Raw genomic sequence first — 21,153 nt, 5'->3', positions numbered from 1 at the left:
ACCACATTCCCGGCCGCAAAACCCACGGACACAGAGTACACAGCGTAAAAAAGGGGGGGGCGGCGGGATTGGGGGGCCTTAGACCAAAGGGTTAGCTCCGGGGTGGGGGGGGCTCCCAGCTCCCCACGCTTCGGGGTACCTGGAGTCTGGCCAGCTCTGGAGTCCCCCCCACAAACAGGTTAGTGCTTTAGCATGGGGTCTGGTATTGGGGGGGTCCTGGCTGCGCCCCCTCCTGGGCCCCCCCCCGTCAATGGCCACAGCCCCCTCCCCAGGGCACCACAGACACCGGGGCGCTGGATGTGGAGGGGAATCACCCCAAATCCCCCCTCCCACCGGGGGTGCTGGAATCCCTCCCCGCCGGGGGAGAAGGGAGCTGGTTTGGGGCAGAGCTTTGGGGGTGGCACAGAATATCCCAGCGCCAGCAACAATTGAGCCCAAAGGGGGGGTGCCCCCAAATAGGGTGTGAGGAGAGGAGCCCCCCCTCTCTCCCCCCAGGCAGAAAGGGGTCAGAGAACGAATTTTTAAAAATCCAGCTGTGGCAGGATTTGTTGGGGGGGGACTCCCTTTGGGGGAGGGGTACAGCCCCCCCCCGAGGGGCAGGGCTCCAATGCAGCTCCCAGGCTATGGCAACCCCCCCCACAAAGTACCTTGAGTCCCCCCCCCAAAAAAGTGGGGAGGAGGCCATGGGGGGGGTCACGGGCAGCCCATCCCCCCCTCCCAGATCTATACCACAAAGGAGGAGAGAGGCTGGAAAATGGAGGGGGGGGGGGCCCTGACCAAATCTCACTAATCTAGGCTGGATTTTGTATCCAGGGTTAAAAAATTCAGATTGGCCTGGGGGGGGGGGAATTGGGGCCCAACCCCTCCCCAAATTGTCTATATAATTAGAATAATGATGCCCCAAATCTCAGACCCCCCCCCCCCCCCCGGCCGCCGGCGAAGTTGATCCAAGCCGAAGAATTTCACAGCTCAGGGGGGGCGGGGGGGCTCCGCGGGGGGGTCCGTTAGCCAAATACAATATGATACATAGACTTTGACCCTATACATTATGTACAAGAAAATCCGCTGATAAAAAAACAAAACAAAAAAACACACAACGACAAAAATAACAACCCCCGGCCCCCCCAACACGGCCTAAGAGAAGGATTAAATAGTCGTGGGGGGGGGACAGGGAAGCGCACAGACTCATTGGCTGCCCCCCCCGTGAGACCCCCCCAGACACAGATGGGGGCTATGCTCGGGGGGGGGGGGGCTGGCTCCCCTCCCCTGGGCTTGGCAATAAATAGCTCTGAGTGGGGAACCAAACCACCACACGGGGGGGGGGGGGGTGGCCTGGCCATGCCATGGGGGGGCGGGGGGAGCAATAATACTTCATAGCCCCCCATCGTTACCCTGCTGCGGGGGGAGGGGGGCAGGAGCGGGGGACCGAGGGGACAAGGTGGGTGTGCTGAGCATGGAACCCAGGAGTCCGGGCTCCCCCCCACCCCGATTCTGTTCCCCTCCCAGAGCTGAGGATTGAACCCAGGAGTCCTGGCTACCTAAGCCATCAGCCCCCCCCCTCTCTCACAGCTTCCCCGGCCGTGGGGGGGCTCCCCCCACCCCCATACAGAGAAAGGAAGCTGCTAAATAGACATTTATACATATATATATAAATAAAATTTCTCTGTACGGGAGGGGGAACCGGGGGGGGCAGGTCCACCGACCCCAGAGCCGCCCCCCCCGCCCCCCGCTCAGGGCCAGGGCCACCCCAGGGTGTGTGTGGGGGGTCTGTGCTGGAGATCACCACCGCAGATAGGGGGTGGGGAGCGGACCCCCAACACCCCCCCCCCATCCTCGGTCCAGAGCCCTCCCCAGCCCGGCCCGGGGCCTGTGCCGTGGGGGGGGGGTGTCACGCGCACTTGGTCTGGGCTTGTGTCAGGAGGTCGCTGAAGGAGTCGAAGAGCTTTTCCAGCCAGGGCTGGTTCCGCATGCACTGCTGGACGACCTCCTCCTGCCCCAGGTCCGCGTCCTGCCCCTCGATGGCCGACGTCTGCGGGGAGACGCGCGTCAGGGCTGCGGGCGGCAGCGAGGGAGGGGCACCGGCGGGGCTGCGGGTCGGGAGTGAGGGGCACTGGTAGAGCTGGGGGGGAGGGCAGGAATTGTGGGAGCTGGGGGGCACGGCTGGGATACTGGGGGGCTGGGGTATCAGGGGGGTCTCACCTCGTCCTTGCAGCGCAGGAACGTGTGGTATTTGTAGTGATGGAGGGAATGGTACGGGGGGCAGGTGGGGGGATGGGGGGTCAGGGGGCAGGCGGGGGGGCTGGGGTATCAGGGGGGTCTCACCTCGTCCTTGCAGCGCAGGAACGTGTGGTATTTGTAGTGATGGAGGGAATGGTACGGGGGGCAGGTGGGGGCTGGGGGGGGTCGGGGGGCAGGCAGGGGGGCTGTGGGGCAGGCTGTGGGGCAGGCGGGGGCCTCACCTCGTCCTTGCAGCGCAGGAACGTGTGGTATTTGTAGTGATGGAGGGAATGGTACGGGGGGCAGGTGGGGGCTGAGTGGGGGGAGACGCTGGGGGGCTGTGGGGCAGGCTGTGGGGCAGGCGGGGGCCTCACCTCGTCCTTGCAGCGCAGGAACGTGTGGTATTTGTAGTGATGGAGGGAATGGTACAGGGTGAAGAAAAACGACTTTTCCACGTCGACCTTGAACTCCTGAGGGGGCGAAAGGGGGGCGGTCAGTCAGGGGCTCCCGCCCCTCCCCCCGCCGCCCCCCCCTGCCCCCCCGCACCCACCTGGGGCTTGGACACGCTCTTCTTCAGCTTGTTGAGGGTCTTGCGGTTGTAGGGCTGCCCCGTGGGTCGCAGCCTCACCAGCGCCTCGCCCGGCTCCGCCTGCAGCTGGGGGAAGGTCTGCAGCGCCTCCTGGGGGGGCACGGGGGGCACAGCAGGGTGGGGGGGCGCCTCGGTTACAGGGCCCCCCCGCCCCACAGGTGCAAAGAATCCAGCCCCAGGGCCCCCCAGCGTCTCCCCCCACTCAGCCCCAGGGCCCCCCAGCCCCCCCCCAGCCCCAGGGCCCCCCCCGAGTTCCTCACCCAGCCCCAGGGCCCCCCAGCCCCCCCCAGCCTCAGGGCCCCCCCCCCCGAGTTCCTCACCCAGCCCCAGGGCCCCCAGTCCCCACCCCCAGCCCCCCCGCGCCCCCTACCTGCAGCGCCGGGTGCAGCGACACCCGTTTCAGGACTTTCTTCTTGTGGTCGTTCAGGATCCCGTCGATTTTGCGCATGGGGGGCAGGTACAGCTCGTCTGGGGGGGCAGAGGGCAAAGGTCACTGGCCATCCTGCCCCCTCACCCCCAGGATCGGCCATGTGGCCACCCTGGGCTCATCCCCCCTCACCATCTCCAATGGAGCCCTCAGTAACCCCCCCAATGGGGGACCCCTCCCGCAGTGTGTGCGGCGGGGGGCAGGGCAGATTCCCTGCTTCCCTGGCTGGGGGGAGAGGTGCAGGCGGGGGGCAGCGGGGGGCCCACCCCCCGCCGGGGGGGGGAGAGGTGCAGGCCCCCAGCCGGGGGGGAAGCGGGGGGGCCCCCAGCTGTGGGGGGGAGAGGTGCAGGGCCCCAGCCGTGGGGGGAAGCGGGGGGGGGCCCCCAGCCGTGGGGGGGGGAGAGGTGCAGGCCCCCAGCCATGGGGGGGGAAGCAGGGGGGGGCACCCACCGTTGGTGTCCTCCAGGGCTTGGATCATGTCGGGGTCGAGGGCCGTGCTGACCAGCATCTCCACGTAGCTCCGGTACATCTCCTTCATCGCCCGCGTGTTCAACACCCGGCCCATCGGCACCCGCTCTGGGGGGGCACAGATGTGAGGGGGGGGCTTGGCCACGCCCCATGGCCAGCCCCCCCCATACCTCCACACCACACAGACCTTCCCCCCACCGGCATCCCCCCAGCACACCAGCTCCTAGCCCAGGGACCCCGCCCCCCAAGTCAGACCCCCCTAGGGTCAAGATCCCCCCCCACCGAGTCAGACCCCCCCCAGGGCCAAGATTCCACCCCCCCAGTCAGACACCCCCAGGGACCAACCCCCCCAGTCAGACACCCCCAGGGCCAAGATCCCGTGCCCCCGAGAGCCTGTAGTTCCCCCAGGGCCCCCCACCCCCAGAGTCAGACCCCCCCCATCGGTTGCCACCCCACATTCAGCCCCTGAGGGCCCCCCCCCCCCCCCGCAAGCTCCAGGGCCTGGCACCTTGTGCTAAGAGGCACTTTGGTTCCCTCTAGTGGTAAAGCAGGGGAGCACCCCCCCCAACCTGCAGTGAGGCTCATTTGCATACCACCTGCTCCAGCTCACCCCATTGGTGGGGACGAGGGCACCACCCACGGGTGGCCAGATGGGTCCGGGAATTGCCCAAAGTGGCAAATTCCAGGGGTTGCCCCAGCTCCCTCCCATCCTGTAAAGTGCACGGACATGAAAGGGAAAGTGTGTGGGAGCACAGGGGAGGCCCATGGACCAGAGCCAACGGGTCGCCCTAACCTGTCTGTCTGTGGGCCCTCATTAGATAGCCCAAACCAGAAGCCACCAATTCTCAAATCCAGCTGGGGGGCAGCAAACAGAACAGAGCACCGAGCCAGCCACTTGCCCAGGCAGCCAGTCCCGTGACACCCGTGGCCAGGGGCAATGTTCCCACCCATCCTGGCTAATAACCACTGACCCACCGGCCCAGGCAGCCAGTCCCATGACACCCGTGGCCAGAGGCAGTGTCCTCACCCATCTTGGCTAATAACCACTGACGGACCCACCCTCCAGGCCCTGATCTCGTTCTTTTCTGAACCCTTTTGGCCTGACAACATCCCCTGGCAAGGAGTTCCACAGGTTAACGGTTTGTTGGGGGAAGAAATATTTCCTTAGCTTTGTTTTCAACCCGCTGCCTGGTAATTTCATCGGGTGACCCCTTGTTTTTTGTGTTATGAGAAGGGGGTAAATAACACGTCCCTAGTCAGGAGTTTATAGATCTCATTCATACCCCCCTTACTCGTCCCTTTTCCAAGCTGAACCGGCCCCGGCTTTTCCTCCTCATATGGAAGCTGTTCTCGCCCCTAAGCGTTTTTGTCGCCGTTCTCCGCCCCCTTTGCAATCCGAGTAGGTCTTTTTTGAGACGGGGCGACCAGAACGGGATGCAGTATTGGGGGTGTGGGCGTGCCACGGATTTATACAGCAGCATCAGGATACTGAGTCGCGTATTCTCTATCCCTTTCCAAACACGCGGTTCGCTTTTCTGACGGCCGCTGCCCACTGAGCGGACGCTTGCCGAGAACGACCCGCAACGACTCCCAGAGCTCTCGCCTGAGTGGGACCAGCTCATTCGGGCCCCAGCCTCGCGTATGCAGAGTGGGGATTCTCGTTTCGATGGACCCCGAATTTCACCTGCAGCTCGGTGAGGTCCCTTTGTAACTCTTCACCGGCTGCTTCGGACTGATTTATCCTGCATCGTTTTGTGTCATCTGCAAACTCGGCCGCCTCCCTGATTCCCCCTTTTCCCAGCTCACTTATGCCCATGTTGAGCCGCGCTGGGCCCAGCGCAGACCCCCAGGGGACCCTGCTATTCACCTCTCTCCAGTCTGAAAACTGACCCTTTATTCCCCGCCTTGTTTCCTGTCTTTCCCCAGTTTCTGACCCGCGAGGGACCTTCCCCCTTATCCCACGACAGCTTAGTTCGCTTAAGAGCCTTGGGTGAGGGACCCTGTCACAGGCTTTTGGAAAGTCTAAGGACGCTGGCTCCCCCTTGGCCACACGGCTCGACCCCCCGGAAGAATTCTAATAGATCGGTGAGGCGCGATTTTCCTTTCCAAAAGCCAACCCATCATGTTTGTCTCTGTGCCTGATCATGCTGTTCGGGAACCAGTTTGCCCGGTACTGAAGCTGGACTCACCGGCCTGGAATTGCCAGGATCGCGCCCAGAACCTTTTCTAAAAATCGGCATCACATGAGCTCCCCTCCAGCCGCCTGGGCCAGAGGCTGAGCGAAGCGATTGGTGACACACCCCAGGGAGTAGCCACCGGTTGCTTTTTAAATTCTCTTTTGGCCCAAGGATCCTCTTGCACTTGAATTGCCAGAGCTTAGGCACCTCTGCTCACTGGGATCTGACTTTTTACAGGCGCCTTTTCCTCTCTCACCTCCTCTTTCACTCTGCTCTTTCGCCCTGGGGGCGTTTTCCCGGGTTCTCGGGGGTTTACCCAGGCCTCTCCTGCAGTTGGGCCGGATGGGGTGTCCTGTACCCAGGGGGAGGGAATGGGGGTGACCCCAGTAACATGGGGAACAGGACGGGGTAGGATTGGAGCTGGGCGGAGGAGCCGTGGGGCCAGCCCTGCCCCGGCCCCGTGGAAGGCTGGCACCGCGGCTTGAGCCGACCGGCCGGAGCCGGGCCCCGGCGCCGTGACTCCCCGCCCTTCCCTCCCCCCGCACGCCCTCCCCCCCGCGGCTCACCCTCCTCGCTCTGCTGGTCCGGGCTGGACTCCGAGTCCGAGGAGGATGCAGCCTCCTTCAGCCATTTTTTCCTCTTCTTCGGGGGCGGCTCCGCCTTCACCTTGGCGGGTTTGGGCTTGGGCTTGGGGGCGCCGGCCGGAGCAGCCTTAGGGGGGGCGGGCGCCGGGGGCTCCGTCTTCTCCGCTTTGGGGGCCTTGTCAGCCTTGGCCGGCTTGTCCGCCCGGGACGGCTTCTCGGCCCGCTCCGCCTTGGGGGGCTTGTCCAGCTTGGGGGCCCGCTCCACCTTCTCCGGCTTGGGGCCCTTCTCCGGCATCTCCGCCCGCTCCGACGCCTCCGGCTGCTTCTCAGCCTTGGGTGGGGCTGGGACCTTGGGGCCTGAAGTCTTGGGCTGGTTTTGCCTCCTGCAGGGGGCGGGAAGGGGGCGGGGGGCCCATTAGGGAGCCTGGCACCGGAGCGGGCAGGAAACACGCCGGGGGGGGGGGGTCGGGGTGCACCCCCCTCCCTCTCTGCACCCCCCCCTCACCTCACGGCCTGCAGCGGCCGGTGCCAGGGCTTCTTGGAGCAGACGCGCACGTAATCCTTCTTGTTGATGTTCTCCAGGAACTTCACGTAGAGACGCTGGTAGCGGTTCTTGGCGTCCCCGAAATAGCCCAGGTACTGGGGGGGGAGGGGGAGCAGAGATCAGGGGAGGGGGGAGGCTGCTTCTGGGGTGTCTCCGACTCCCCCGACTGAAAGGGGAGCCGGGAACAGAGACGGAAACTTCCCTCCCTAGTGCCCCCGCCGGGACCGTGGCCCCCAGGCACCCCATCCTCCCGGGGCACGGCCCCCCCCAGATCTTCCCCCCAACTAGCATCCCCCGGGGGAGACGCAGGAAAAGCCTCAGGCTGGCTTGTGGTGGGGCACCAGGGGTCTATCGATGGGGTGGGGCAGGGTCACCCCCACGCTCCGGGGGGGAGGGGGGGACACTCACGTTGCTGGTGGCACAGAACTGCCGCTGCCCGTCCTTGATCTCGGGGGTGAATTTCTGCAGCAGGGCTTTCTGCACCCGCCAGATGGGGGGCGGCTCCCGGCCCGTCTGCAACGCCAGCTAGAGACATGGGGGGAGGAGGGGGGGTCACAGCCCCCTGCTAGCCCAGCCCTGCCCCCCTCCACTCTGCCGGTGCCCCTCACTCCTGACCCGCAGCCCCGACCCTCCCCAGCTCCGCCGGTGCCCCTCACTCCCGACCCGCAGCCCCCTACTAGCCCAGCTCTGCCCCCCCAGCCCTGCTGGTGCCCCTCACTCCCGACCCGCAGCCCCCTGCTAGCCCAGCCCTGCCCCCCCTCCACTCTACCGGTGCCCCTCACTCCCGACCCGCAGCCCCCTGCTAGCCCAGCCCTGCCCCCCCTCCACTCTGCCAGTGCCCCTCACTCCCAACCCGCAGCCCCGACCCTCCCCAGCTCTGCCGGTGCCCCTCACTCCCGACCCTGAGCCCACTACTAGCCCAGCTCTGCCCCCCCAGCCCTGCTGGTGCCCCTCACTCCCGACCCGCAGCCCCCTGCTAGCCCAGCCCTGCCCCCCCTCCACTCTACCGGTGCCCCTCACTCCCGACCCGCAGCCCCCGGCGTGCCGAGCTGTGCCCCCCCAGCCCTGCTGGTGCCCCTCACTCCCGACCCGCAGCCCCCTGCTAGCCCAGCCCTGCCCCCCCTCCACTCTGCCGGTGCCCCTCACTCCCAACCCGCAGCCCCGACCCTCCCCAGCTCTGCCGGTGCCCCTCACTCCCGACCCACAGCCCCCTACTAGCCCAGCTCTGCCCCCCCCCAGCCCTGCTGGTGCCCCTCACTCCCGACCCGCAGCCCCTGCCCCCCCCAGCCCTGCCAGTGCCCCACCCTCTGACCCGCAGCCCCCTGCTAGCCCAGCCCAGCCCCGCCGGTGCCCCTCACTCCCGACCCGCAGCCCCCTGCTAGCCCAGCCCTGCCCGCCCCAGCCCTGCTGGTGCCCCTCACTCCCGACCCGCAGCCCCCCCAGCGCCCCTCACCGCGACCCGCAGCCCCCCACCTTGAGGGCCTGGATGTCCTCCACGCGGATGACGAACTCGTCGCGTTCCCGGAAGATCCCCTCCCCCCCGCTCTCTGCCTCCTCCTCGTCCGTCTCGCCGCACACGGCCGCCGTCTCCTGCTTCTTGGCCAGGTGCAGGGGCCGCGCGTCCTCCGGCTCCTCCAGCTCGGGGGAGGCCTGGGCCGGGGGCCCCTCGGGGGGCGGCGGGGGGGGCTCGGGGGGCGAGGCTGGGGAGGCGGCCGGGGGGGGCTCCAGCTGGGAGGCCTCAGAGGGGGCCGGGCTGGGCAGCTTCTCCTCCACCATGGGGGCGTCTGTGGGTGGCGCGGGAGTAGGGTTAGTGCAGGTGTGGGGGGGGATTGACCCTCTTACCCAGCATGCTGTGGGGCCCCGGCCCGGGGGGCATGTAGCTGACGGTGGGGGGGGGCAGAGGGTGCCCTCTGGGGGATTCAGGGGTGTGCCCTGGGGGTCTCGGGGGGAAGCACCGTGGGGGGAGGGCCATCCCCTGGGGGACCAAAGTGAGTGGGGCGGGGTCTAGAGAGCTGGGGTGGGGGGCGACCCGGGCAGCAGGGGACTGGGGACCCCATAATAGGGGAATTGGGGGCACCCCATAGCAGAGTGGAGGGGACCTGGGGCAGAGGGAGGCGGGGATGTGGGGGACGCAGGGCAGGGGGATGCTGGGACACCCCAGAGGACGGGGGGTGGGGAGATGCCCAGGGCCATGGGGCAGGAGGCGTGGGGTGCTGGGACACCCCAGGAGGACACGGGGATGTGGAGTGGGGGGATGCAGGGCAGGGGGGATGTGAAGCAGGAGAACCCACCGGAGGGACGTAGGGTAGGGGATCATCCCGGGGGAATGGGGGGCGTATGGGGCAGGGGAGGACGCAGGGGGATATGGGGCAGGGGGGGATGCGGGGCAGGGAAATCCCACAGGGGGATGCAGGGCAGGAAGGACATGTGGGGGGGGATGCAGGGGATACGAGGTGGGTGACCCTCCGGGGGGACGCGGGCCGGGGGGAGGCAGGGTCCCGCGAGGCAGGGGGACACCCAGGGGGATGTGGGCCGGGGGGATGCACGGGGATCCCGGGGGGACGCAGGGTCCCGCGAGGCAGGAGAACCCCGGGGGGACGCAGGGTCCCGTGAGGCAGGGGGACCCTGGGGGGACGCGGGCCGGGGGGATGCAGGGGTACGCCGGGGGGACGCAGGGTCCCGCGAGGCAGGGGGACCCCGGGGGGATGCGGGCCGGGGGGATGCAGGAGGACCCCAGGGGGACGCGGGCCGGGGGGATGCAGGGGGACGCAGGGTCCCGTGAGGCAGGGGGACCCCGGGGGGACGCGGGCGGGGGGGATGCAGGGGGACCCCGGGGGGGACGCGGGCCGGGGGGATGCAGGGTCCCGCAAGGCAGGGGGACCCCGGGGGGACGCAGGGTCCCGCGATGCAGGGGGACCCCGGGGGGACGCGGGGGGACGTGAGGCAGGGGGACTCCCTGGGGGGACGCAGGCCGGGGGGAGGCAGGGGACCCCCGGGGGGAGGCAGGGGACCCCGGGGGGACGCGGGCCGGGGGGAGGCAGGAGGACCCCGGGGGGACGCGGGCCGGGGGGAGGCGGGGGACCCCCGGGGGGACGCGGCACCCACCGGCCCCGTCGCCCTCCTTGCGCTCGGCCGGGTCGTCCAGGGCGGAGATGGCGGACGAGATGCTCTTCTGCAGGTCCTGGTTCTTGCCCACCGAGTCCTCCTCGTCGGAGGAGAACGAGGGCAGCGTCTCCAGGTTGCGTTTCAGCTCCTCGTCCAGCCGCTTGCAGGGGCTGGTGCAGCTCATGACCAGCCCGTCGCCCTCGGCCCCGTCCAGCGCCCCCGGCAGCAGGGGGGGCGCCAGGCCGAAGGGGGGCTGGGCCGCGGGGGGCCGCGGGGTCTTGGGGGGGCTGGCGGCGGCCGTGGGCAGCTGCTGCCGCTTGCCCGACTTGAGGAAGTCCAGGAAGGAAGCCATGAAACCCGACTTCATCTCCGGCTGCTTCTCCTCCACCTCCCGGATCTTCGCCTTGATCTTCTCCCGCGTCTGGCTGCTGTCCAGCCCCGGCTCGGGGGGCACCGGCCCGGGGGGGGGCGGCTCTGCCGGGGCCCCCTCGCCGCCCTTGGGCGCCGCCAGCTTGATCTGGGGGGAGAGCGGGGCTCAGGGGCGCTGGGGAGACGGCCCAGCCAGGGGCCCCCTTCTCCAGGCTCCCTGCCCCCCGAGAGCCCTGGGCCGCCCCCAGGCCCCAACGCCCGGGAGACCTCGACCCCCAGGAGCCCCCCCCACATCCCTCAATAGATCAGCCCGGCTGGGACCACAGACCAGCCCCACCCCAGCCCCTCCCTCCCCAACCCAAACCCCTCCCTCCCCAGCCAGGACCCCGCCCCCATCCCAAACCCCTCCCTCCCCAGCCAGGGCCCCGCCCCCATCCCAAACCCCTCCCTCCCCAGCCAGGGCCCCGCCCCCATCCCAAACCCCTCCCTCCCCAGCCAGGACCCCGCCCCCATCCCCAACCCCTCCCTCCCCAGCCAGAGCCCCGCCCCTCTCGTCCCTCCCTCCCCAGCCAGGACCCCGCCCCCAGAGTCCCTCCCTCCCCAGCCAGGACCCCACCCCCAGAGTCCCTCCCTCCCCAGCCAGGGCCCCGCCCCATCCCAAACCCCTCCCTCCCCAGCCAGAGCCCCGCCCCCAACCCAAACCCCTCCCTCCCGAGCCAGGGCCCCGCCCCCATCCCAAACCCCTCCCTCCCCAGCCAGGGCCCCGCCCCCACCCCAAACCCCTCCCACCCAGCCAGGGCCCCACCCCTTCAGAGACCCTCCCTCTAGAGCCAGGGCTCCACCCCCAGCCCCTCCCTCCCCAGCCAGGGCCCCTCCCTCCCCGTTACCTTGAGCGGCTTGAGGGGCTCGGCGCCGGCCCCTCCTTCGCCCCCCTCCTCGCCCCCCTTCTTGCCCCGCCCCCGCCCCCTGCCCCGGGGCTTCTTGGCGCCGTCGGGGGGCAGGACGCCGTGGGGCTCGGCCAGGGGCCGGATGCGGGGCCGGCCGCGGGGCCGGGGGGGCCCGTCCCGCTTGGGCTTGGTGGGCTTGCGGCCCCGCTTCTTGGGGCCGTCGGCGGCGCTGTGGTGGGGGCAGAAGTCGATGTCGCCCATGGGGCTGAGGCTGGGCCGCGCCCGGCAGCTGGAGATGAGGTCGGGCAGCAGGTCGGGCAGGCGCCGGCTGTTGAGGCGGATGTCGGCCGGCACGTCGGCCTTGTCCTCGTCGTCCTGGAACTCGTACTCCTGGGCGTAGGCCTTCTTGGGGGGCTGGAAGGGGGGCTCCCGCTTCTTGAGCAGGTGGAAGGAGGTCGTCTTCAGCAGCTTCTTGGGCTTGGAGGAGCAGAAGATGGGCGAGGTCAGGCCCGGCTTGGCCGCCCCCTCCGGCCCGCCGTGGCCCGCCTGGATCAGCCCCAGCGGCTCGGCGTTGACGGTGGAGGGCAGCTCGTGCTTGACCGGCTCCATGGCCAGGTGGGAGCCGTCCCCACCCTCGCCGGGGCAGTAGCCCTGGTAGCCCTGGCCGGCCGGCAGCATGTCGTAGCCGCCGGCCCCCCCCTTCAGGCCCTCGGCCCGCTCCAGGCTGGGCGGCTCGTCCTCCCCGCAGCCCGGCTTGGGGAAGTCGTCGGGGCCGCAGGCCCCCGGCCCGAACATGTCCTCCATGCCGGGGAAGAAGCTGCGGTCCTCGTCCTGCAGCAGCGAGTCGGGGAAGCAGATGGAGGTGAGGGGCACAAAGCGCTGCTTGGAGCCCTGCGGGCTGGGGCTCTCAAACTGGTCCTTGGCCTCCAGCTGGGCCTGGGGCACCTGCTGGGAGGAGTCGGGCTCCAGGCCGGCCCCGCCCTGGCCCAGGTGGGACTCCAGGCTCAGGTCGGGCTCCAGGAAGTCCTGGATCTCCTGGGACTGGCCCAGCACCTCCATGTTCTCGGCCTGCAGCTGGCCCTGGAGCTGGGGCGACGGCTGGGGGTCCAGGCCCTGCGAGCGGACGTGGGCTTGGTGCAGGTGAGCTTCCAGAGCCTGCAGCTGGAGCTGGGGCGAGGGGGGCTCGGGCGGGTGCAGGCGCTGCGGCTCCAGCAGGTGCACCTTGGCCCGGGGATGCAGCTGGCTCTGGGTGTGCGTCAGCACCGACTGCAGCAGCTGGGACTGCTGCTGCTGCTGCTGCTGCTGGGGGGGCAGGGAGAGCTGGGGCAGGTCGGGGGACGAGGCCAGCAGCAGCGGCGCCCCCTGCTGGCCGGGCAGCAGCTCCATGGGCGGGGGCTCGCCCACCATGCGGTGGGGCTGGGGGCCGTGCTCGGGGGTCTTCTGCAGGTAGGAGTGGGCCTGGCCCAGGTCCTTGGCCCCGGCCTGCAGCTGCTCCACCGACTTCTTCATGTCCTGGGCGTAGCTGTCCAGGGAGCCGCCCTGGTGGGTGTAATGCACCACGGAGGTGGCGAGCGCCTCTGGGGTGGAGCGGGCGTGGGGCCGCTCCCCTTTCTTCTTCTCCTTCAGGCCCTGCAGCGACAGCTCCAGGCCCTGGCTGTCCAGGTTGGAGTTGGTGCGGATGACGCTCTGCAGGTGGTAGCGCTCCTCCGACTTGCTGAGCCCCCCGTACGCCAGCCCCTTGGCCCCCCGCTCCTCGCACTGCACCAGCCCCTCGGCCGGCCCCCGGGGGGGCGGCGTCTGGGACTGCAGCAGGTGCTGGATGAGGAAATCCTCGTCCTCCGCCCGCTCGGCCGCCAGCAGGTCCGACTCGGCCTTGGCCTTGCCGTAGGAGGCCGCCCGCTCCACGCCTGGGTAGCTCTGCCCGTGCGCCGGCTGCATGAAGGAAGGCGACAGCACCGACGTCAGGTACTTCTGGGACTGCCCGGGCGAGTTCACGCTCTGGGGCCGGGCGGCCGTGGGCGACTGCAGGGGCCGGCCGATCTGCGAGGGGCTGGAGTCGGGGAGGCTCTGCCCGTGGGCGTAGCCGATGGGCTGCGGGTGGCTGGGCATGGCGGGCGAGTGACCGGTGCTGTAGCTCAGCGAGGGGCTGGCGGTGGGCATGCCCTGGGAGTGGGCCGGCCCGTAGCTGGGCGTCTGGCTCACCGAGACGTGGGGCTCGGCCTGGACGCTGTAACCCACCGTCGACAGCCCCTGCAGCTGCTCCGGAGAGAAGGCCTGGCTCTGACTCACGCAGGGCTGCAGCCCCTGCCCGGCCTGCCCGCCCGGCCCGCCCGGCTGCGCCTGCCCCGGGCCGTAGCTCTGGGCCTTGCTGACGCTGGTCAGGTCCTGCGCCTGGCTGCCGCTGAACTGGGAGGCCTGGCTGACGGAGGAGAGGCTCTGGGGCTGGCTGACGGCGTAGCTCTGGGGCTGGCTCATGGACAGGAGGCTCTGGGGCTGGCCGGGCGAGTAGGCCTGGGACTGGCTGGCGATGACCGAGCTGGGCTTGGCGACGGAGACGGAGAAGCTGCTTTGGCACTTGGGGGTGGCGGTGGAGCGGGGAGTCTGGCGGGAGGCCGAGTAGCTCTTGGATTTGGAGGAGCCGCCGGCGGCCGCGCCCGAGTAGCCGGGCGACTGGATGATGGGCCGGTAGCTCTGCCCGGGCTCCTGGCGGGGGGCCTGCGGCGGCTTCTGGGAGCCCTCGGAGCCGGCGGGCGAGGGCTCGCCCAGCGGGCTGCAGGAGAGGCCGGCGCGGTGGGACATCTGCTGGTAGCTGGCCCCGCAGCTCAGGTAGTGCTGCAGGGAGTGGGCCGCGGGCAGCTGCGGCTGGGCGCTGGAGGGGCGCTGGTAGTGCTTGATGACGCTGTCCTGCCGGGGGATGGCCCGCTCCATGGAGGCGGCGGGCGAGCTGGAGAAGACCGAGGTGTTGTACAGCTGCGAGGACTGGTCCGAGGGGGGCCCCAGGGAGGACGAGAGCAGGTTGAACTGGGAGGGCAGGTGGCGGGAGGCCGACTCCTGGGCGCTGCGGTAGGCCGAGCTCTGGGAGGGCAGCCCGGTGCCCAGCACGGCGCTGCCCAGCCGGTCGAAGCTGAGGGAGGAGGGGACGCTGGCCTGGGAGGATTTGATGTGCAGCAGCGGGTCGTGCGGGGACAGGAGCCCGTTGGAGCTGGGGCTGAAGGCCGCGTCCTGCAGGCTGAGCGAGGAGGTGACCGGGAAGCTGCGCCCGCTGAAGGAGGCCGGGTGCTGGTAGGCCGACAGCGCCGAGGACGACGGGAAGGTGCCCGAGCCGGGGATGGCGCCCGAGATGAAGAGCTCAGCCGGGGCCGGAGTGTGCATGGCTGGGGGGGGGGGGGGGGAACCGGGGGGAGGGGACAGAGACAGGAGCGGCCACAGCCCCCGCCCGGGACAGGCCCCCGTGGGGAGATCTGGGTCCTACAGTGGGGCTGGGGGTGGGGCTTCAAGCCAGTCCAAGCCTGGCTGGGGAGGGGATTGAACAGGGGGTGGGGCTAAGGGGGGGGCAGCCAGGGCCCGGCTGGGGAGGTGGGGCTCAGGGGGGGGGAGCCCGGGCCCGGCGGGGGGGGGGGGGCTAAGGGGGGGAGCCCCGGGCCCGGCTGGGGGGGCGGGGCTAAGGGGGGAGCCCGGGGCCCGGCTGGGGGGGCGGGGCTAAGGGGGGAGCCCGGGCCTGGCTGGGGGGGCGGGGCTAGGGGGGGAGCCCCGGCCGGGGGGGGGGGGCGGGGCTAAGGGGGGCGAGCCCAGGCCTGGCTGGGGGGCGGGGCTAAGGGGGGCGAGCCCAGGCCTGGCTGGGGGGCGGGGCTAAGGGGGGCGAGCCCAGGCCTGGCTGGGGGGGGGGGCTAAGGGGGGCGAGCCCAGGCCTGGCTGGGGGCGGGGCTAAGGCCTAGGAGCCGGGCTTGCCCCGCCCCAGCTGGGCGTGTCCCTGTACAGGCCCTGCCCCCTGGGGGGCTCTCCCCACCCCCACGTACCTGTCTGCCAGGAGGGGGTGCGGAACTGGGAGAGCAGCGAGGAGGCCGAGGGGCCGGGCTGGGGGGCCCGCGACTCCAGCGCCGAGATGAGGTTCATGACGGAGGCATCGGGGGTGGCGCTGCTGGCATGATGGAGTCCCGTCTCGAAGAGCCCCGAGAGACCTGGGGGGGGAGAGACAGTGAGGGGGGCACAGACAGACGGGGGCAGGGCGGGCGGCAGCAGAGACGGGGAGACGGGACAGGCAGACGGGGGCAGGGCGGGCGGACGGACAGACGGGGGCCGAGACGGGACAGGCAGACGGGGGCAGGGCATTGTGGGAGCGCTGGCAGGACAGACTAACTGAGGGGGACAGGCAGAGAGGGGAGATGAGCGAGGGCAGGGGAGGGGGGAGACAGGCAGAGGGCACCAGACCCATGGATAATGGAGGGCAGAGCAGGCAGGGGGGGAGGGGCAGGTGGACACACAGACAGCCAGGGACAGACGGACGAGGGGCTGCAGAGAGACAGGTGGGGGGAGGAGCAGACGCACAGCGGCACGGGCACACAGCCAGGATGATGGACAGACACACAGTGGCATGGGCACACAGCAGGAGGACGGACGGACGGACAGACACGGGGAGGGGCACACAGCAGGAGGACGGACGGATGGACAGACACGGGGAGGGGCACGCGGCCAGGAGGACGGACGGACAGACACGGGGAGGGGCACGCGGCCAGGAGGACGGATGGACAGACACGGGGAGGGGCACGCGGCCAGGAGGACGGACGGACGGACAGACACGGGGAGGGGCACGCGGCCAGGAGGACGGACGGACGGACAGACACGGGGAGGGGCACGCGGCCAGGAGGACGGACGGACGGACAGACACGGGGAGGGGCACGCGGCCAGGAGGACGGACGGACGCACGAGCGGGAGAAGACGGAGACGTACCTGCGGGGTGGTGGTTCGTGGCATAGCCCTGCAGGGGGTGAGGGGCGGCATAGGCCTGGCGGTGCAGAATGTCTGTGTCGGGATGGGACGTCCGGGACCCACCGTACACCAGGCTGGGGGGGGGGGGGGGGGAGACAGCATCAGTGACAGTCATGCCCCCCCCAACCCTGCCCCCAGCTCCCGAGGAGTGGGACGCGGGGCCTGTCCCCTCTAGGGGGCACCGGCTCCCATCTGGCCCCCAGGGCGGGGACTGGCTGGCTCAGGGGGGCAGGGAATGGCGTCCAGGGCCTGTCCCCTCTGGGGGGCACCAGTTCCATCAGTGATCCCTCTGCGGTGGGGGAGGAGCTTTCACCATGGATCCCCCCCGCACCATGTCCCCCCCCCCCCCCCAGTTGTGTCTCCCACAGGCACACCCTGGAAAAGCAGAGCCCGCCCCATGGATCCCCCCTCCCCAGCCCCATGGCTTGGAGAAGCGGGAAGGTTTCCCCCCATCCCCCTCCCAGCATCTGGTACAGGAGTGTGGTGACAGCAGGGCATTCTGGGAAACGTAGTCCCTGGCTCTGGCTCCAGTTGTCTGATCCCCCCCCCCCCCCGCCCCTCGCACTTCCCAGCTTCGCTGGCGGCACAGGAAGGAGCCTGGCACCAAAACGGAGATGCACAGCCCCCCCCATCCCATCCCTGCCCCGCCATCCCTGCCGGTGCCCCTCACTCCCGACCCACAGCCCCTGCTAGCCCAGCCCTGGGCTCCCCCCAGCTCTGCTGGTGCCCCTCACTCCTGACCCGCAGCCCCTGCTAGCCCAGCCCTGGGCTCCCCCCAGCTCTGCTGGTGCCCCTCACTCCTGACCCGCAGCCCCCTGGGCTCCCCTCCATCCCCGAGAGGTGTGAAGACAGATTTAGATTTTTCCAACCACCTACTAAGCAGAGGGAACTTCCCAGCTGGGAACCGTACCCCGATCAGACCCTAAGCTCTGCCCGGCAAGTACACCCCCTCTCCCTGTTACAAGAGGACCCAGGAGTCCTAGCTCTCAGCCGCCCCCACCCCCCACCCCGGTGCCTGCGCCCAGCACTGAACCCCTGGGATGCTCTGCTCCTTCTGGTGGCCATGGGCCACGGCGGGGCATGCGATGCTGGGCAGGCGCAACTGGGAGCCGAAGGATCCATGCGCCATGCAGCAAAGGCCCGGCCCAGGCTGCAGGGTCCTGCAGGCCCTCGATGCAACTGGCTGCGGACAGATGCAGGTGTGAGCCAGGGCAAAGCTGCAACCTCTCCAGAGAGGCAAATGAACACCCCAGGCGCATGCAGCCGTCTGGAGAATGAGGTATGCACTGCGACGCGAATGCATGGGATTTGCCCAGGCCCAGGCCCGCTGAGCGATGCATGCACTGCGGCAATCCACGCACTATGCAGCTGCAATCCACTGTACAAGGGGCGGATGCAGTAGGCAGTTAATGCAGGGGCTGCACTAAGGAGCCCCTTCTTTGAGAGAGAAATGCAGGCAGCACAGCAAATGCATGCAGCATGGGGATGCGCCCGGATGCAGAGATGCATGCACAATTGCGTGCAGCATGGGGGTGCACCCTGCTGCAGAGAGATGCGTGCACAATTGCATGCAACACAGGGATGCAACCTGCTGCGGAGAGATGCATGCACAATTGCATGCAACACATGGGATGCCGCCTGCTGCAGAGAGATGCATGCACAATTGCATGCAACACAGGGATGCAACCTGCTGCAGAGAGCTGCAGGCATCACAGCAAATAGAAGCACTGTGCAGGTGCAAGAGAGCTGCAGCTAGCATGGAAAATGCATGCACCATATGCATACAACTGCCAGCAGAGACATGCAAAGGAATGTTCTATACAGGCAAATCTCCCTTTGGAAGGATACACACCCCATGGAGGGAATGCATGGGCTGCGCCCAGGGACCTCCTTGCAGAGAAATGCATGCACTACTGTAAATGCACAGGCCTCAGAGGTACAAAAGCCTGCCGAGAGCTGCCTGCGCCCTTGCAAATGCATTCACCAAGCAGGTGCGTGCACTGTGTGGCAAAGGTATGCACCATGCTGGGGAGCAACGGCTTGCAGAGAGATGCAACGGCACGCATTATGCACATGCAACCACCCCCAGCAGGATGCATGCGCCATGCAGCAAACGCCTGGGCAGTGCAGGGGCCCGCACCAGCAAGGGAAGGCATGTGCCACGCAGGTGCAGCAATCAGCAGAAGGGCGCAAGCAGCACCAAAACCTCCCTTCACCATCCAGAGGCAACTGCGTCTACCAGGCACACGCCAGGCCGCAGGCGGCTGGGCGTGTGGTGCCTGCATCGCCCTGCAGGCTGCACCCTGGAGCATCTCTGCGCTGTGTGCAGATGCATTGTCCATGTCGGGGGGGGGGCTTCCGCTTGTAGACAGATGCCTGCACCTCCCCCGCCCCCACCCCGCAGGTGCACCTGCCTCCAGGACACATGCAGCGGAGCCCCACCATGCACCCAGGCAGCAGTGCAGCCGCCGGCAGAGGAAATGCACCGCAGCGGGTGAGGAGCAGGCCAGGCGGGCGCCACCCCACACAGCCCCCCCCGAAACACAGCCCACAAGAGCCCAGTCTTTGAACCCCAATGCCCAGCCCCCAACCCCACTAGGCCCCACTCCCAGATGAGTCCGAGCCCCCCCCGCTCTAACCACTAGACCCCAGTCCCAGTGTCCCCTGCTCCCCTCCCCCACCTTCCAGCTCCTGGAACCAGCAGCTCTCACTCACGGGGACTCTGCTGGGGGGCAGGGGGGTGTCACACAGAGATTGGTGCCTTGGGGGTGGGGTGGGGGGGCCAGAATGCAGAGGCCTCTGGGGCTGTGGGGAACAGCCAATGCCTAGGGGGCAGGGACTGCGTCCCACCCCCCTTCCCTGCAGCCAGGACCTCCCCAGCAGTGTGGGAGTGGGGTGGGAGGTCACACACTCACTGCCGCCCCCTGCCCAGGGGGAATCCCCCCCTGGCCCCCATTCTGTCAGGGGAGCAGCCCGGAACCCCACAAACTCATCGCACACCTGGGACCAGTGGGGCCGGCCGAAGGGGGTCAGAGCTGAGCCAGAGGGAACGAAACCCCCTCCCCCAACAGCCTCCCTACACTCCTCCCTTTCCCCATGGACCTCCCCCACCCCCCCACCCCCCACCGGTGTAGTCCCAGCACAACTCCGCAGGAGGGCGACTGAGAGCCAGGGAAGGTCAGAGCTTGCAGCAAAGCTGGGGAGAGAACCCAGGAGTCCTGGCTCCCAGCCCCCCTGCTCTAGCCACTAGACCCCACTCCCCTCCCAGAGCCAGGGATGGAACCCAGGAGTCCTGGCTCCCATCCCTCCCCCCCCCCCCCGCTCTAGACATTCAGAGAACGGTCTCTCAGAAGGTACCATGACATCGCCGGGGAGTGGGCCTGGGAGCCCGCACTCCTGGGTTCTGTGACCAGCTCTGGGAGGGGAGTGGGGTCTAGTGGTTGGAGTGGGGGGGAGCTGGGAGCCAGGACTCCTGGGTTCTGTGACCAGCTCTGGGAGGAGAGTGGGGTCTAGTGGTTGGAGTGGGGGGGGGGGGAGCAGGGAGCCAGGACTCCTGGGTTCTCTCCCTGGCTGTAGAATGGGAGGGGGTTCTAGTGGGTTGGAGCTGTGGGGGAGGGGAGGGCTGAGCGCCAGGACTCCTGGGTTCCATGTCGCCTGACCTGGGGGGTCTGCACTTGCTCTCTAAGGGGAGGTGCCTGGAGCCCCTCCCCCAAGGGCTTCATCCCCACACAGCTCCCAGCCCCCCCCCCCCGGTGTTGGTTGGTGCTGCCCAGGGCACGATGGGGCCCGCTTGTCCCAGCCCCCCACCCTGCTCTCTAAGAGGCCTATTGGGGGGCGGGGGGATCCCTAATGGGCCTGCTCCCCCCCCCAGCTGGAAGGCCCCAGGATCCCCAGATGGGCCGGGGCCCCCATCCCCGAAGCTGAGCCTGGCTTGGCCTTGCACACAGGTGGGGGGGGGACCCTCGTCCCGCCACCCCCGTGCACGGATTTCGGGGGGGGGCTGCAGGCCCTGCACCCCCGTCCCCATGCACAGGGTGGGGGAGCCCCCCCCGTCCCCAGGGCGTACCCGGGGGGGCCGATCCCGCTCACCTGGCCTTGGCCGAGCGCTCGTAGCTCCATCCCGGGCCGGCGCCCAGCGGGTCCCCGAAGCCGGCGCTGGGGTAGTTCCTGTCCATGGGGCCGGGGGGGGGGGCGCGGGGCGCGCGCCCCGGGGGGCCCCCAGGTGCCGCGCCTCGGCCGGCGCGTCCCCAGCAGGGGCGGGGGCGGGGGGGGGCTCGGCGGGGCGGGGGGGCTGCCGGGGGGGTCCCCGCCGCTGCGCCCGCCGCTGCCCCCGGCCGGGGCCCGCCCGCCTGGCTGGCTCAGGCCCCGCGCGGGCGGCGCTGGCGCTGGGGCTGCGGGAGGCGGCGGCCGCTGGCGAGGCGGATCATGGTGCAGCCATGTTCGCTGGGTGTCTCTGTCCGCCCCGCTTCCTCCCACAATCCCGTGCTGGGGGGAGGAGAAGGGGGGGAATGAGACAGAGACGGGGGAGGAGGGAGAGAGACGGAGCGGGGGGGGGGGTCGGGGAGGGACGGAGCGGGGGGCGGGGAGGAGGGAGGGATGGAGGGAGCGGGGCAGAGACGGGGGGAGGGAGGAGTGGGGCAGAGAGAGGACGGAGGGATGGAGAAGGGCAGAGAGGAGGGAGTGGGGCAGAGAGGAGGAGGGAGGAGTGGGACAGAGAGGATGGAGGGATGGAGGGAGTGGGGCAGAGACAGAAAAGGGGGGGTGGGGAAGGAGGGAGTGGGGCAGAGAGGAGGAGGGGGA

General features: G+C 69.4%; 1 protein-coding gene across 2 annotated transcripts; it reads right to left on the bottom strand.

Moving 5' to 3' along the window:
* Positions 1–929: 929 nt before the first annotated feature.
* LOC123349920 (proline-rich protein 12-like) lies at positions 930–20,601 on the bottom strand. Of its 2 annotated transcripts, XM_044988209.1 has the most exons (15): positions 20,443–20,601; positions 16,315–16,427; positions 15,384–15,545; positions 14,104–14,741; positions 11,368–14,007; positions 10,112–10,628; positions 8,480–8,790; positions 7,415–7,531; positions 6,968–7,101; positions 6,445–6,845; positions 3,684–3,809; positions 3,177–3,274; positions 2,768–2,896; positions 2,592–2,687; positions 930–2,029 (listed from the first exon to the last, which is right to left on the bottom strand). In XM_044988209.1, exons 1-15 carry the CDS (start codon positions 20,526–20,528, stop codon positions 1,889–1,891), a joined length of 5,709 nt encoding a protein of 1,902 aa, XP_044844144.1. In that variant the 5' UTR covers positions 20,529–20,601; the 3' UTR covers positions 930–1,888. The 2 variants fall into 2 exon arrangements, with proteins under 2 accessions (XP_044844144.1, XP_044844143.1); XM_044988208.1 differs by having other exon boundaries at positions 11,368–14,741.
* Positions 20,602–21,153: the final 552 nt, after the last annotated feature.

This window comes from Mauremys mutica, chromosome 15 (genome assembly GCF_020497125.1).
Source record: "Mauremys mutica isolate MM-2020 ecotype Southern chromosome 15, ASM2049712v1, whole genome shotgun sequence".
NCBI lineage: Eukaryota > Metazoa > Chordata > Testudines > Geoemydidae > Mauremys > Mauremys mutica.
The sequence above is the reverse complement of the archived record's forward strand: the minus strand, read 5'-3'. Positions and strand labels throughout refer to the sequence as shown.

Excerpts from the sequence above, each read along its gene's own strand:
- LOC123349920 (XM_044988208.1), bottom strand. The coding sequence starts at position 20,528 with ATGGACAGGAACTACCCCAGCGCCGGCTTCGGGGACCCGCTGGGCGCC. Across the intron at positions 15,546-16,314 it reads CACGAACCACCACCCCGCAG|GTCTCTCGGGGCTCTTCGAG; the intron begins GTACGTCTCCGT and ends CTCCCCCCCCAG. Across the intron at positions 3,275-3,683 it reads AGCCCTGGAGGACACCAACG|ACGAGCTGTACCTGCCCCCC; the intron begins GTGGGTGCCCCC and ends CTGCCCCCCCAG.